The sequence below is a fragment of the Lissotriton helveticus genome, chromosome 6 (genome assembly GCF_964261635.1).
Source record: "Lissotriton helveticus chromosome 6, aLisHel1.1, whole genome shotgun sequence".
In the NCBI taxonomy this organism is placed as follows: domain Eukaryota; kingdom Metazoa; phylum Chordata; class Amphibia; order Caudata; family Salamandridae; genus Lissotriton; species Lissotriton helveticus.
Genome location: NC_136067.1, coordinates 1,892,940,062 through 1,892,955,199, shown reverse-complemented (window position 1 = coordinate 1,892,955,199; position 15,138 = coordinate 1,892,940,062). Strand labels below are relative to the sequence as shown.

The window sequence follows — 15,138 nt, the reverse complement described above, 5'->3', positions numbered from 1 at the left end:
CTATGTTCTGCATGGTGTACTGAATGGAGAAAGATGAGTCTTGGTTGGGGGTGTTAGGTTTGTAAACAAAGCTGGATCCTAATTAGCCTTAAACAGATGTTCCGGGTTAATAGTTTGCTGTTATGAGAGAATGAGCTCTTTCATTAGATGAGAGGTTCAACAAGCATTGGTAATGCCAATAGGTCTTGCTTTAAGGAATGGTGTATGGTAATGTGAAGCAATAAATAGTACGGGAATGACATTGCATTTTGTGTGAAGAACTATAGAATAACGTTGGTGTAGGTTGAAAAGTCAGGTGACAGTTGCACTGTGAAACCAGACCTAAAAATCCATGTAAGTTAATGACTGTCCTCCTCCCATCTGTGCTTCTACCAGAGAAAACAACATACATTATCTAGGGATCTAAGAAACTTTAATAGCATTACAGTGTCGTGTGTGCCACTGGAAGTTCAAGCACAGCAGCTAGATATATGACAAAGATGTTCGCAGCCATGCGGAGGACAATGAATGTTTTGTAGAAGCACCACAAAACCCACCAATCAAAACATATTCCTGGCTCCCAACATGTGGATGGAGCCAAAGCCCCTCTCCTGGTGATTTTCACATTATTGTCTGGTGACAGCTGCACTGTCAATCCAGACCATAAAAAAGGAGCTAGAAGGAGGCAAAAAAGAGTTGAGTCAGGAAGTTAAATTTAGGTAAGGGCAAATAGAATTTGTTGAATAAGATGTACAGCAAATTAAAAGGGCAGAGGGAAGAAGTTATCATCAAATCATTAGAGGACAATGGGATGCTATTACTTAGTTGCTTGCCTCATTAGTAATTGCAAGGAAACCATCGGAGGAGATTAGATTATGTATGGATGTTGAAATTCTGAACAAAGAGGGGTCAGATTTTTCCTCCTCTATAAAAAGGAATTTGTGACATTGTTGATGGAGAGTTAAATTCTTTACAACTTGGGATCTTACTTCCATGTTTCTTCAGTTAGGAGCTACATCTCCCAATGTAAGTCCTTACAGCAGTTATCAAATTCATTGGGGTTTGTGGTTTTCCGTTCTTCAAGGATGCCATTAGGTTTATTTTCAGTAGTATCTCCGTTTCAGACTGACAGACACACACAGATGTATTTGTTTCACCAGTTAGCTACCATTTAAACAAGCAACAGCAATACCAATAGGTCTGGATTTAAAGTGCCAGAAAACAAACAAGCACAAATGTGCACTTGTTCTTGCTTTTGCTTGGATAAGTCGCCGCTTTAAAGCCAGACCTGTTGGTATTGCTGTTGCTTGTTGTAGGAGAGTAGGGTCTGCTATCCTATGGTCACCCCAATTTTTGCTTTTTGCTTCACTGGTTTTCGACTTAATGTGGCTGTGGGCCTGCTAATCAGACCCCCAGCCTGCTGTTCTCTCTCTAAATTCACAGACATGTACTATAGGTACATAACCAATTTGGTACTGGACACCTTGTCAGCCCCTATCCAGTGCACACTAGGTGCCAAGGGCATAGGTGCATCCAAGGCCTACCAGTGGTTGCAGCATATCTTTTGCCACCCCTGGCTGGTACTTAAATCGACACAACTGGCTGTTCCCACAGCTGGGGCAAGGTGGTGTAATCATAGATGTAGTATACCGATGTCTAAACCTATATCTGGACACATCTATACCCATCAGTCACTCCTATGGCAGGCCTTTACAGTCCTGGAGGCAGAGTGCTTGGTTTTATGTGAGATGGTGCTTTAGCATGAGCTGAGCCTGACTGCAGTGTTGGGGACCAATTCCTTAATGCTGTTCCAGTGATACTGCCATACCATATACTCTTAAGTGCATTATAATCCTTACGGTTATTGCAACTCTGGTTTGGCTTTATCAAAACATGTCGTGTTTGGTGTCATACACATTGCCAGTCCTGGTAATGGGGATAGCATCCCACCCATCTAGAGGGTGAAGGCATGTTACTTACTGAAAACGTGGTTAATCCTAACCAGAGCCCCAGCATCACAAAATGGACGCTGCTGCCACAGACACACGTCTGGCCTCCTGCTGCTGACCGAAACTCGGCAGAGGACGCCTGGACAAAGGGTTTCCTGTCACAGGGAGGTGTCACACCACCCCAGACAGGAGATAGTGGATTGTAGCAGGGAGGGTTGAAAGAAACTAGACACTGCCTGGGGCGCACAAGGTGTCCCTGGGCAGATTCCAGTCAAACCGGTTTTGGGGCCATCCTGCCCCAGTCCTGGCACGAAACTGGACAAAGGGAAAGGGGTGTAACCACCCCCTTCCCAGGTCCCACCCATAGGAGGGACCTAGCAGGTAATCCAGCCCCTTGATTTGACTTAAAATATAGGAGCTGTGCAGATGCACATCAGATTATCCCGACTGAAATTTATGAAACAAAACTCTGGACCCTTCGACATCCCACTCCTCGTGGAAGACTGAAGAATCTCCCTTGTGGTCAAGGAGTGACCACCCTGTGCAAACAGGCACCATCCAGCACCTCGACGTTTGCTTTGTTGCAGTCTCCGCCGGAACTCGAGCGACAGAGATCAACAAGACCCAGCGTGCCTGCCTTCTAACAGCCCGATCCACAGTCCCTGCAGAGCTGAGACCCGTGGAGGCGACCTGAAGCGTGGGAGCGGCCATCTTGGAGAAACTACGAAGCGCTGACCGTGCAGCATCCGAGACTCCCTCGAAGCTGTGCATTGGAGTCTGAGAAGCTTCAGCGCCAAGCAGCTTGTGCACTGAAGCTCACCGCTCCACACTCGACGAGTGCTGCGTGGGGCCCTTTTGCATTTTTCTGCTCGACGCGTTGGTCCGGTCGCTTGCCCCTTGGCTAGTGGCCCCAGAACCGACGAACCTATTAATTTATACAGCTAGTCTGGTTGCTCCAGACTGGCCCTCGCTCCCCTGAAAAGGAGCACCCACTCAGACCTTGCTGGTCCGAGTATTAAGCCGTCTACGAATCCTGCGTGGGTTGCATTTGCCAAGGCCTGTTGACTCCGATCTTGAAGCCGACACCGCCAACAGCGAGAGGCTTTGTGGGACAGCTCGTGATTCACTCTAGGACATCCTCGGTGCCCCAGAGACCACGTGGCAGTGGAGAGAAGCTACACAACATCGACCTGATTGCGCCAGACATTGCCTGGTTCCTTCCTGGTTCCTTCCTGGTCACTGGCTAGTGACCCAGACTCTGTCCCCTCTGCTTTCAGGTACTCTACAACTTCGATCCACCCTTGGATCGCACCGGACACTTCTCTTCTGGACGCCTGCAGCATCTTCATCTCCAGGCACCCTAGATCTTCGTGACGAAACCCGACACACCTTTGCACCTGTGCACCCGCTTCCTGTGGGTGAGGTAACTCTTGAACGCCAGTGCTCCTGTAGTGTTTTACACCTCTAGTGTCTAAGTCTAAAGTTTTGTCCTTCTAGTACAGTCGGAAGACTCTTAAAACTGTAACTCGATAACTTTTACGCACCATTGACTTTACATTGGTGCAAGCTTGTGCTTTAGACACTGCACCCGAATCCCGCGGGCTACTTCCGTTCCAACTACTGTTAGTGCATCGTAGTCCAAGCGATTCCCAAGGCCCTAGGCCTTACCCCCGATCGATTAGTGATTGTTATACCACTTTATTGGTATATGGTTTGAGTGGCCACCGGCCTCATCCAAATTGTGCAACTTGTCTATGTTATACTGTGCTTTTATTTAAACGCTTGTGCTTCATTGCTCATAAAGAGTAGTGGGGATTATTCTAAGAATAAATACATATATTTTGATAATATATAACTTGTGTGGTGTCCTTTCATTTGATATTACAGGATTGCATATGGTAAAACAGCTGGCTTCACATGTCCTCTTGAGTTAAGCCTTTAGGCTGCTTAGTCCATGCTACCTCTAGGATAGCTTGTCTATAAGGTTGACTTACAACCACCACCATAAGGGATTGTTTGGACTGATACAGGGTGCCCACAGAACTGTGGATATCATACATCAGGCCAACTTCTCACACTTGTTTTTCTCTGTGCCTCGCTCGGTTAGGACTTGAAAGATGCGCTTCAAACTATAACAAAAATATAATTGCCTTCAAAAAACATAGTATGCTGCCAACATTGAAATCTAACATGCCCATAGATTATAAATATGTAAAATACGTCATGATAAAAAAGAGAAAATACATAAAAGGAATTCCTTTGCTTCATCACTGCTTCAAGCTCCAAATACAGAAAAATGCAACCTTGTGTGAAAAGCTGTCCAACCACTCAAGGCAAAAGAGGAGTGCCTTTTACAGTGTGTTGTAGAGTGTGTGTTGTTGCGTATTTGTTTTGTGTTGTGTATTTGTTTTGTGTAGTGGGGACATCTGGGCCTTAGCTAATACTGTCTGGACCAGCATCCCAAAAATTAAATGAAATAACACCACAAAGGCATCACACATTCACATGTGATGCACATACATTATCAATGTTACGACATATGACTGTAAGGCAAAACAGCCCACAATAACGTATTTGTTTTTGTAGTAGTTGTAGAGCCGAGCACACTGAAAACACGAGCTGTGCTGAAGGCTCTGTGAAGTACTAGGGTTTGCTTGGGTGGTGAGTGGGGCGGAAAGGGTCAGGAAGGGCAACACAGCTTTAGAACAGGGCATCAGACTGAGAAGGATGAATGTGACTCAAAACCTGCAAGAGACCGGCCCCAACGCTTTCAATGCAGGTCAGCTGGTGTAGAATTTGCCAGGTTGAGTTAATGGCTAGTCCAACCTGAAGCTGACCAACAGGGACCATTCTTACTTTACTTTTGGCACCTTAGGAATGTATACCATTCACCCCTTCCAAAATCGGACTATGGGCTAATTTTCCTGATGACTGCTAGGCGGGGTCTTCTTTGCTTTACTTGGAGTGCTAGATGTCTCCCGACCAGGACTCTCCGGCACTCCTGCTTATGAAGCTCCTCAAACACCCCAAAAAATACTGAGGCCAGAGTGTTGGTACATCCCAACTTTCAGTCCTCTCTCACATGACAAAGCAATGAGACAGGAAAGTGCCAGCAAGACAATGCAGTGGGACTAGCAGCTGCATGCAGAAAGGCACATATGGCACAGCAGTCATCAGTGCACTGTCACAGGCCTGGTGGGACGAAGGCTCAAAGGCCCTCAGTGAAGGTTAAGGGCGGCTAGGAGTGTCAGGAATGAGCTACAAGCGTTCCTTATCTGTTCAGAATTCTTTATTTATTCCCTGAGAGCTGGAAGAGAGGCACCTGGAATGAAGAAGGTGTCTCGGAAGGAAGAGGAGGGGTCTCGGAAGGAAGAGGAGGGGTCTCGGAAGTAAGAGGAGGGGTCTCGGAAGTAAGAGGAGGGGTCTCGGAAGTAAGAGGAGGGGTCTCGGAAGTGAGAGGAGGGGTCTCGGAAGTAAGAGGAGGTGTCTCGGAAGTAAGAGGAGGTGTCTCGGAAGTAAGAGGAGGTGTCTCGGAAGTAAGAGGAGGTGTCTCGGAAGTAAGAGGAGGTGTCTCGGAAGTAAGAGGAGGTGTCTCGGAAGTAAGAGGAGGTGTCTCGGAAGTAAGAGGAGGTGTCTCGGAAGTAAGAGGAGGTGTCTCGGAAGTAAGAGGAGGTGTCTCGGAAGTAAGAGGAGGTGTCTCGGAAGGAAGAGGAGGTGTCTCGGAAGGAAGAGGAGGGGCTTGTTAGAGGTCCTAGCAAGTGAATACGGTTGTCAGATGACTGTCATCAGGAACACCTTATTCTATCCTGAAATATATTCCAATGCATCCCGTTGATGTGAACCAGGATTAACCTCATATAGCACACTGTTCTCTTAGGCCATGACTGGAAAACTGTGTCCCTGATGACTTGGAGTCATACGGTAACGTTATAAATGCTGCAGAAGTCACTGACGTACCAGAGAAATTGTAGTTGGACGACACATATCACAAGTGAATATAATGTATATTCAGTATAGCCACACAATTGGACCAGGTTCCTAGAAACACAATGTTAAGCCAAAAAGTAATAGTTGTGTCCTTATCAACATGGATTATATAGACAGATAATCCAACTGAAGTCGCATCTCCCGCCCTGAGTGTGACTTACCCAGCGCTCCTTGGCAGATATCAGTCCGAGTGGCTCCTCCGCTGATGAACAGGGGATCTGAACACAGCTCCTGCAAGAGGACACAGAACTCCATCAGTAAGCATGGCACAGGGCTAGCCTTGCAATCACGGCTCAGTTGGTTGCCTCCGCAATCTCAATGATGCTGCACACGCCGCAGCCCTCAGTCGCCATAACTCACCCCCAAATCAAGGCACAAATAGCAGGCCTTCCACAGTTTCACAGAAAACCATCTTTTACGGAAAAAAAAGGAGTCCAAGAAAGATCTCAGAATAAAGTTATGATCTAAAACAGAGATTTACCAGTGTCAGACCTCCAGAGAAAGATCTGTGCCACATGTTCAGGATTTCCCCACAAAATGCATTCAACTACAATGCACCTTAATGGATTCACTTACAAAGTCAGCATTTATACTGAAACCAGGGCTGGATCGAGATTGGATCTGCTCCTCTTAGGCCTAGGCTGGACATCACAGGTTCCAAGGAAGTGTCCCTTTGAATGGGACTTCATCACCCAAAGGCAGCTCACATATGCTGACCGCCACCCCCACTGTGAATGGGTTGATAACAGCATCAGAAGAGTGCCTGGGGTAACTAAATTATAGGGAGACATCACTCGTGCTTCATAACTACATTAAAATGTAAGCATTTTAGTAAGTCTTCTAGTGTACATGAGTGCAATTCTTTGTGGCACAATTTTTTGTAACCTCCCTTCCCTCTCTTATTTATTTATATTTTTCAAACACCTTCACTAAAGTTATAAAATACAATGTATGTTTCAGCCTCTTTTAAATTAACGAGTTCACATTATTCAGGAATGCAATCCCTCGGTCAACATACTACGGGTTCCCATACGAATGCAAGATATCAACAGGGCAGGCTGTATTATAGAAATGTATATGTTTATATGGATCTACATAGGTTATTTACATGTGCATACAGTACACTGGCCCTTTAGTAAGGAATTGTAGTACAATGCCTTGCAGCTTGTGAGACAGTATCTTTGGGTGTCCTGGTCCATGTAAGTTGTGGACGAGTTGGTGTGAGGTTAATCAATGGATGGATAGATATATACAGGATCTAAGATCCATTTGGATAGTTAGAAATTGATTTGACATCACTGGCTGTGGGTGTATACATAATCAGGGCTGGTGACCTTTACTGATCCCTGGAGGACCTCTTAGGTCAGTTATACATCTGCTTCTGGTGATCAGAAATGTTATGAGCTCTGTAGGGATGTCTCTGCAATGTAAGGTATTTCAGGGCTATATTGAATGTATGGGAGATGTTTTGTCAACTTGCCTTTGTGTGACGTATCTTCGTGTCTAGTGCTGTTGGGAGCCAACTACGTAGACCTTATAGCTGCTTTAAATGTATATGTAGTGATCGGCCTAATATGTTCTGTTCCATGTTTATGTCTGGTGCATTTTCTTGATATATATTTTAATGTGACAAAACACCTTTCTTAAAACACTGGTTAACATGGAATAAACCGCCTAACTCAAAGACGTTTAAGCAAAGTTGATTTTCTTTCTCTACATCAAGTCTTTCATGGAGCTGGTTCTGGGCGATTACTGTTTTTGTCCCTTTCCAGTACGGTGTAGGTTATTTTCACATTTATTATGTACATTTTGAATGCTTTTTGTCTTCGGATTCAGGGTCAAGGTATTGCTTGCACCACTTTCTGATTATTAAAAATCAAATCACAGCATTATCAGTGGGTATTAGTATGGCGCGTCTTTGCATTTGAGCTCATCTTATTGTACTGTTCAAAAACACAAGACATGAGTTGGGAGAAGAATGAAGCACTTTCCTAAAAGAGAACTAGTATTCAGAGGTGTAAAGGGGGTTGTTTTATTGCCCAAATATACGTATGATGCATGGGCTGCAAACAGGCCTCTAGGAACTAAACAAAGGGCAAAGTGCAAAGAAGCACATGCAACACTGACCCACTGGTGAAAGAGGCACTAGGGTTCTGGAGAGCTTGCACTACAGGGCCACCAATTCCAGGATTCCCCACTACAGAGCGGAATCCAGCGGGTGCTGGGATAGATTGCCAGACAGGAACAGGGCGTTCCATGAGCCTCAGACTTCACAGAAGGCCCCAGCACTTCAAAAAATACACAGAGAATCGGGACGAGGATTCACAGTGCTGTGGTCCAAAGTGCCGCTAGTTTGGCTAAGGGCTGAAGCCGAAAAAGACAGACTCTGGGCTTCTGCCCGGTACACTCCTTAGTCCAACACAATCATCTACCTTCTTACCTTACATTACCAGCGCCTCGAGACCCTAACAGGTAAGTCGTTGCTCTTTACAAGTCGATTGATTGATTACCTGTTAAATCAAGCAACAATTTCCCAGGGCATCCTTTCTTCACTCATGAGCTACTCTGCACCAAAAGTGTTTTTTTTTTTTTTTTAAACTAAATTTAAAGATTTTCACTTTTAAAAAGACTAAAATGTAGAATACTAAACAGTAAATTAAATATATAAACATTCGTACCCAAATTTAAAATGGTAATAACTGTGCCTGCTAGGATGATAATATACAAATACCAGAACCACAATTCGTCGGGGCTTTTGTTGCAGTGGCATGGCGGTTAGTTGGAAATCGATCCTTATTTGCCTTGCCCGAGTCTGTGTTGGGGATATAGAGACTGGCTCACAAAATCATGTATGAGTACAGAAAGCAATAGAGGTACATACTCTTTTACGCACTCTTACATGCCTTTGTGACTCGGGCCCTAAACATCTATCTCCCCATTAGTAAAAGTGCAAAGGTGAATGGACCTTTCACAATGCTGCATATAAAGCAGACTTAGTAAATTATGACAGTTCACAGCTTTGCTACTGACATATAACACCAGAGTGAGAGCCTGGTTGCCTCAGAACGTATCTGTGATGAACCAGGCAAGGCTAGTACATAGGCATTGCCAGGAATCCGCCTTGAGGAACAGGAGTCTTTCTTCCAGTGCATTGATGATGACCGTTTGTCTGTTCATCATGCCTGTATCTACAGTCACATGTAAACTTAGACATGCGACTACCCAGAACCCTGTCCCAGCTCTGAGAAGCTGCATGATTCCCTGAGCACATTTCTCCTCAGCCTGGCTCTTTACCCGCTTCGGTCAGCTGCAGTCGGAGATACTTTCCAAACGGATCTCAACTGTATTCTACGCAGCCTGATGGAATCACAAAATGGCCGCCGTCTTCCCAAACAAAAATGGAAGCTCTCACTTACATATTAGTGCTCATCAAGGTAGATTTCCTAGAACACTTTCATAGTTAAATAAACAAAGTAATAACCGTGATCTCCCCATTGCAACTCATAAGGAATTTTATCATATCTGGACATTCACTTATTTCAATAGACAGGATTCTAAATCTTAAACCCCCAAAATATATTTTCAGGCCTCGGACAAAGGGTCAATAGAGAGCAGCTACGGTCCCCTTATTTCTTCTCCGACTCACCTGGATACTAGAAAAGGCCCTTCCAGGAAATACAAGCTGTGGGAGACTGACTGAAAGATAGAATTGGTTCCCAGGGGCACACCCTGCACTCGCTGCCTCAGCATCCCTCTCTCCTGGAGCCCGATACACTTAACAACTATGTATTATTTAACAGTTTGTCAGCGAACAACAGAATATCATCAACAAAGGGAGAACCAATAGCAAACATACATGTCATTATGAAATCAATACTGGTGCAAGCGAAGGAAAAGTAGTGATATGGTGGTGATTCTGGACTTGCATGAAGCATCAGGATGTTATGTGATTGTCTATGTGTTTATGTATCCGTCTATGGATACACACAGAGCGTAGATGAAATTGCGCACACCTAGCACCGCTATGGCCCTCGTTTCAAGTCAAGTCATAGTTTATTGTATATGATTAATTAAAATCTTTACAAATTTCCCCAAAAATAAAAAAATATATCTGTACATACACGATTAAAACCAAGCAACATTGACGGGATCCCTTTGGTTATTAGCTAAAGTGCAGGTGCTAAACCATCGGCATATAATGTTATGAAAGTGTTATAGAAACATTTACTGAATACATCTTTTCATTGCTAATACCGTGATAGTGCTTTCAACCTTATGTTCAGTGTTTTAAAAACAAGCTGGAAAATTAGAAAGCCCTGATTAAAATAGCAGGTTCCTGAAAAAAGTGCAATTATACAGTAAAGTGTAAAATGTTTTTTAAAAGCAAACTTCTGAGGTCCTGCTAATTAAATTGTCTCCTAATGAGTTTTACATTAAGTCCGTTTGTCACATAAATGAATCAGCTAGGCCCATGCCCGCATTGATCATACATCTTTGTTTTCCTCCAGATAAGCTTGCCGCAAAAGTTTCCTTACTTCTGCCAGGTATTTTACTTCCCTGCAGGCCAAGATTATACAGGATCCTTCCATCCAGCGTATCACGGCTTGCCTTGCCTGCCCGTGCGAATATTCAATTTATTAAAAATGGGTTTTAAATACTGTCCCCTCAGATCAATAACTACTGGGCATGCAGTTCAAGTTTCCTTCAAAAAGCCACATAAATCGACAATGCGCTGCTTGTTGGGTGAGGCCCTCGTTTCATGATACAGTCCCGCGCCATTCCAGCCTGCCCGGTGGACCGGGTCGGGAATAACTGGATCTGCAAATGCAATTCAGCGCCCAGAGACACCAGACTCAGAGTTTTATGTGGTACTGAGGGGCTGCAAGCAGGTACTGCTCCCATGCCGCCATCTACCACCCCCTCCACCAAGCCCCCCTCACCTAGTTTGCCCCATCTACCACCCCCTCCACCAAGCTCCCCCTCACCTAGTTTACCCCCTTCCACAAAGCTCCCCCTCTCCTAGTTTGCCCCATCTACCACCCACCCACCAAGTTCCCCCTGCGCCCCATCCACACCCCCTTCCACCAAGTTCGCCCTCACCTAGTTTACCCCCTTCCACCAAGTTCCCCCCCACCTAGTTTACCCCATCTACCATCCCCTCCACCAAGCTCCCCCTCACCTAGTTTGCCCCATCTACCACCCCCTCCACCAAGCTCCCCCTCACCTAGTTTGCCCCCATCCACACCCCCTTCGCCAAGTTCCCCCTCACCTAGTTTGCCCCCATCCACACCCCCTTCGCCAAGTTCCCCCTCACCTAGTTTGCCCCATCTACCACCCCTCCACAAAGTTCCCCCTCACCTAATTTGCCCATCTACCACCCCCTTCCACCAAGCTCCCCCTCACCTTGTTTGCCCCATCGACCACCACACCCTCAAAGCAGCCCCTGCACTCATTTAGCACCTGCTACAAGCAAATGCATGTTAGTTTGGGTGCGTTATCCCCCCCTACCTCCCACAAGCCGGGAAGGGGAGGAAAACATGCAACACTGGACCTGGTATTCAGAGCTGTAGGTGTCCTTTCCTATTCTGGTGGGCTTAACTTGTGATTCCTAGATCCTTTAAGCTCAGATATGGCGGCTGGAAGCAGAGTTTTCCCTCGGTTTCTCTGAACGGCACCTAAATTGGAACCGGAGCCCCAGAGAACAGAGTCCGAGCTGCAGCAAGATGAAGCCATGCTTCAAGCTTCCAAATATGGGAGAGTTTAGGGATAGCATAGTTTGAAAGGAATTACGAGTTAATGGGGAAAAACCGCTCCACTCCAGTCACCCGGTGTAATAGGGCACGGAAAAGTGCATTGGTTTAGGGGTGGAAACTAACTACAGTCGAGTGTGTAAACTTTCGGCTGTCCCCTCTTGTACAGCGGGGCAGTAAAGTGCATGGACTCCTACACTGGCTGATGAGGGCTGAAAGCCCGAAACCGGTCCCAGGATGCTTGTTTCCAGTCCAGGGAGAACCTGGCTTGGCAGTTCGGGCTGGACTGTTCCCATGGGGCCCAGGGTCAAGACTGATTTGCATATGGCTGGGTTCAAACTGGAATGGCATGGTGAGCAGAAAAACGATGGATTTAGGCCCAGATCTCTGTACTGGGGTGAATGTATGACATTGTTCTGCCTTCTGTCCATCAACTGTTGTTTTTGCATTGGACTCCTACAATGGGCGGCCAGCAGCGGCCCTGAACCCTGCATGGGTCACCTGTGCAGGAAGCCTAGACTCCCTGCCTTCACCAGAACGATACATCTAAAGGTGTCAATGAAAGTTAGAGGTGACAATGATGTCAAACTGCAGGCCTCTGCCTCAGGGTTCAGCCACAGGGCCGCCATCTTACTGAACAGAGTAATGACTTATCAGAATAAGGCATTACCAGCTTGAATGGGGTGACACCAGGCAGCATTTATAAAAGGTGCAGCAGGTGCAGTCGAACCAGGGCCCAAGGCCTCAGGTCCCCCCATAACCTTAATTATTGCTGCTTTTACTGCCATGGCGTTGGTGCACGGTGTTTTCGTTTGCGCCAGGGCCCAAGTAGGGCCGGACTGGCCGTTTATTCCTCTGGTCATTTCCCCGGTGGGCTGGGCTCCTTGGAGGCCGGCTTTGAAAGCCCTGGGCCGTTCCTGGTGTTTCTCCGGCTGCGGGGGTTCATTGCAGCAGGGAGGGCAGGCTTCAAGAGGGAAAGCGAGGGATGGAGGGAAAAGGAAGAGAGAAAGCGATCAGAGACAGAAACGAGAGAAGGAGAGAGAGTCGATTGATGGAAAGAGAGATGCGCGATGAGTCAGGGCTGCTACTGCCCCCTAGTCCGGCTCTAGGCCCCCAGCACCCTGGCTACGGCGCCGCTGCACACACAGCACTCTTGCAGGCTTCCCTGTGGTTGACCGCACATCTGTTTCGAGGAAGGACCCTGCGCCCTTCCACCAGACTTGGAATAGGAATGCCAGCTCGCGAGCTCAGACCTGCCCCAGAGAGGTCTGCCCTCCGGGGCCCTCCATCCGGGAGGTCCCGGCTCTGCACCTCGATGTAAACAGAACTCTCCCGGGGCTTGTAGGGCGCGCATCGGCGCATACCCGCGTCCCAGGTTTATCCTGGCCTTGCAGATGCGCGAGGGGAGCCACAGAGAGGAAGATACATTTAATGACTTTCTTTTTTAAACCTGACATTAGATAAAACCGGTTGATTTTACAAAACACATACATACACACAAGACTTAATTATAGGTGCTCACAGTTGGGCTTCATCCATTGGTCTGTTGTGTCACTCACATTTTTCTTCCTCTACTACAGCTTACAGCATTGGGCAATAGGTCAGACCACGTCAGACACTGGCTAACTTCACCATGAGTACAGCACTGCGCCCCTTCACACATCGGGCTCATCCACAGGCAAAGTAGTTTATTCAAGTGCCAGGGACTACTACGGTAATGTGAGCCCTTGGAGACCAAAACATATTTTTGTGTGTGTATATGTGTACATATTTTTGTGTATATATATATATATATATATATATATATATATATATATATTTTTTTTTTTTTTTTTTTGGGGGGAGATTGAGGAGGGCTAAACAGGTTTCCCAACAATAAAGTTCTGCAAAAACTACAACACAACAAGCACCAACATCGCCCAAAGGCTGATGGATAAGGCAGGACCTGGTGACTTTGCCAAGGCTTATTTAGAGTTGTACCTCGCACAGTGTCTCAAGTTGCTCACATGCTGCAAAGCTTGAAATTCCTGGTCCAACATTCAGCGAGCCAAGGCTGGGAGGACTAACGTCACCAATCGATAGTAACTCGTTACGGTAGAGTAGTGATGTCAGATGCGCAGTACAGGTGTGTAGTGATGTCACTAGCCTGTAATAAGGAAATGCTGTTATACATAAATTCCGGGTCTCCTAAAAACAAACTCCTCAGTGAACTACATCGTGGCTTGAAAGTTGTGCCTTGAAATAATTCATTACAATGACCGTAAAAAGTAAATATAAGGCACAGGACTAAAGCCGCTAATTTATAGACATCAGAAGAATGCATCTGAAAGAGTTCAGGCTGTGCTCCTGCAGGCACGCAGGAGGCGTGACGTGGAGATTTAAATGGCAAATGCGGCCTTCATCGTCCGCCCTTGCCAGGGGCGGGCGTGTTAGCACATTGACTCAGAGTTAGTGCTGGCTGCTGGCTCGAACCCCGCCTCAGGAACTCTGTGTTCTAGTCTCCAAGGACAGTAAACGGAGCACCATTACATTGGGTAATATTAACACATGTGTTACAGTGCTTCGAAACGGCAGAAGCGCTGTGTAAATACAACTGTTTTTCTACAACGATATGTTTTTAACTACATGGTTTTATGATGGATGTATAAAATGATACTGTATGGTATTGAATAAATGATGCATTTTTAAATATGATTTGTTATTGTAATGTTAAGAACTTGTGATGTTTAGGCAAATTGATAATATGTTTTGACTTTGTAGCAGTATTGGTTCCTTGTGGGTTTAGGATATCGGACTACCAGCAATTTTGAATATTCTGTGTCACATCATTACAGTATTTAACTGGTATTTAGGGACTTCCTGGTTTCAAATAAATACAAGTTACTGCCACCTTTCACGGAGTACAGCCCACCGAAGAGTACGGACGGGAGACGGAGGACAGCGTGTCCCTCACCCATTCATATCCTGCAACTGATCCGGTGAACACGCGGGCAGGTGCTGGTGTAGGCTTTCAGGTGTGGCAGGAACCACATCACATCAGGAATTCCTTTCAGCTGAACCTGGCTGACAGGTTTCTTTCTAAACACCGAATCGAGGAAAAAGAAAAAAAAGCCACAAAGGGAACCCCACCCACAGGCAGTGCAGTGTGTCACAAACCCACAAACAACAGAGGCAATCCGGGAACAACGCCCTTCAGGAGTGCCAGGCATGAACATGAACGACCTGTTCTTACTATGGGCAACAGCAACAATGTATGAAGTGAACAGACCCAGGGCGCCCAGGCTGGAAGGGGTCTAATTGTTAAAATTGCAGACACTTACAGTGAAATGAGGACTAAAGAAAAAATAAATAAAAAAAAAACCAAAAACAAACAATGTATGAAGTGCAGAAAAAGATTAACTAATTGATGCTTCCTACTAATTTTACCACTCTTTACTCCCATTACATTTTCCTTTTCTCCTTTCGTGAGTCAT

General features: G+C 46.0%; 1 protein-coding gene across 1 annotated transcript in view; it reads right to left on the bottom strand.

Annotated features, from left to right (window-relative positions):
- LOC144763859 (calpain-2 catalytic subunit-like) overlaps positions 1-15,138 on the bottom strand; it is a 238,017-nt gene that overhangs the window by 195,847 nt on the left and 27,032 nt on the right. Inside the window, exon 2 of the mRNA XM_078649841.1 lies at positions 6,077-6,146. Within this exon, the coding sequence (XP_078505967.1) occupies positions 6,077-6,146 (70 nt within the window). The remainder of the gene's footprint in view (positions 1-6,076; positions 6,147-15,138) is intronic.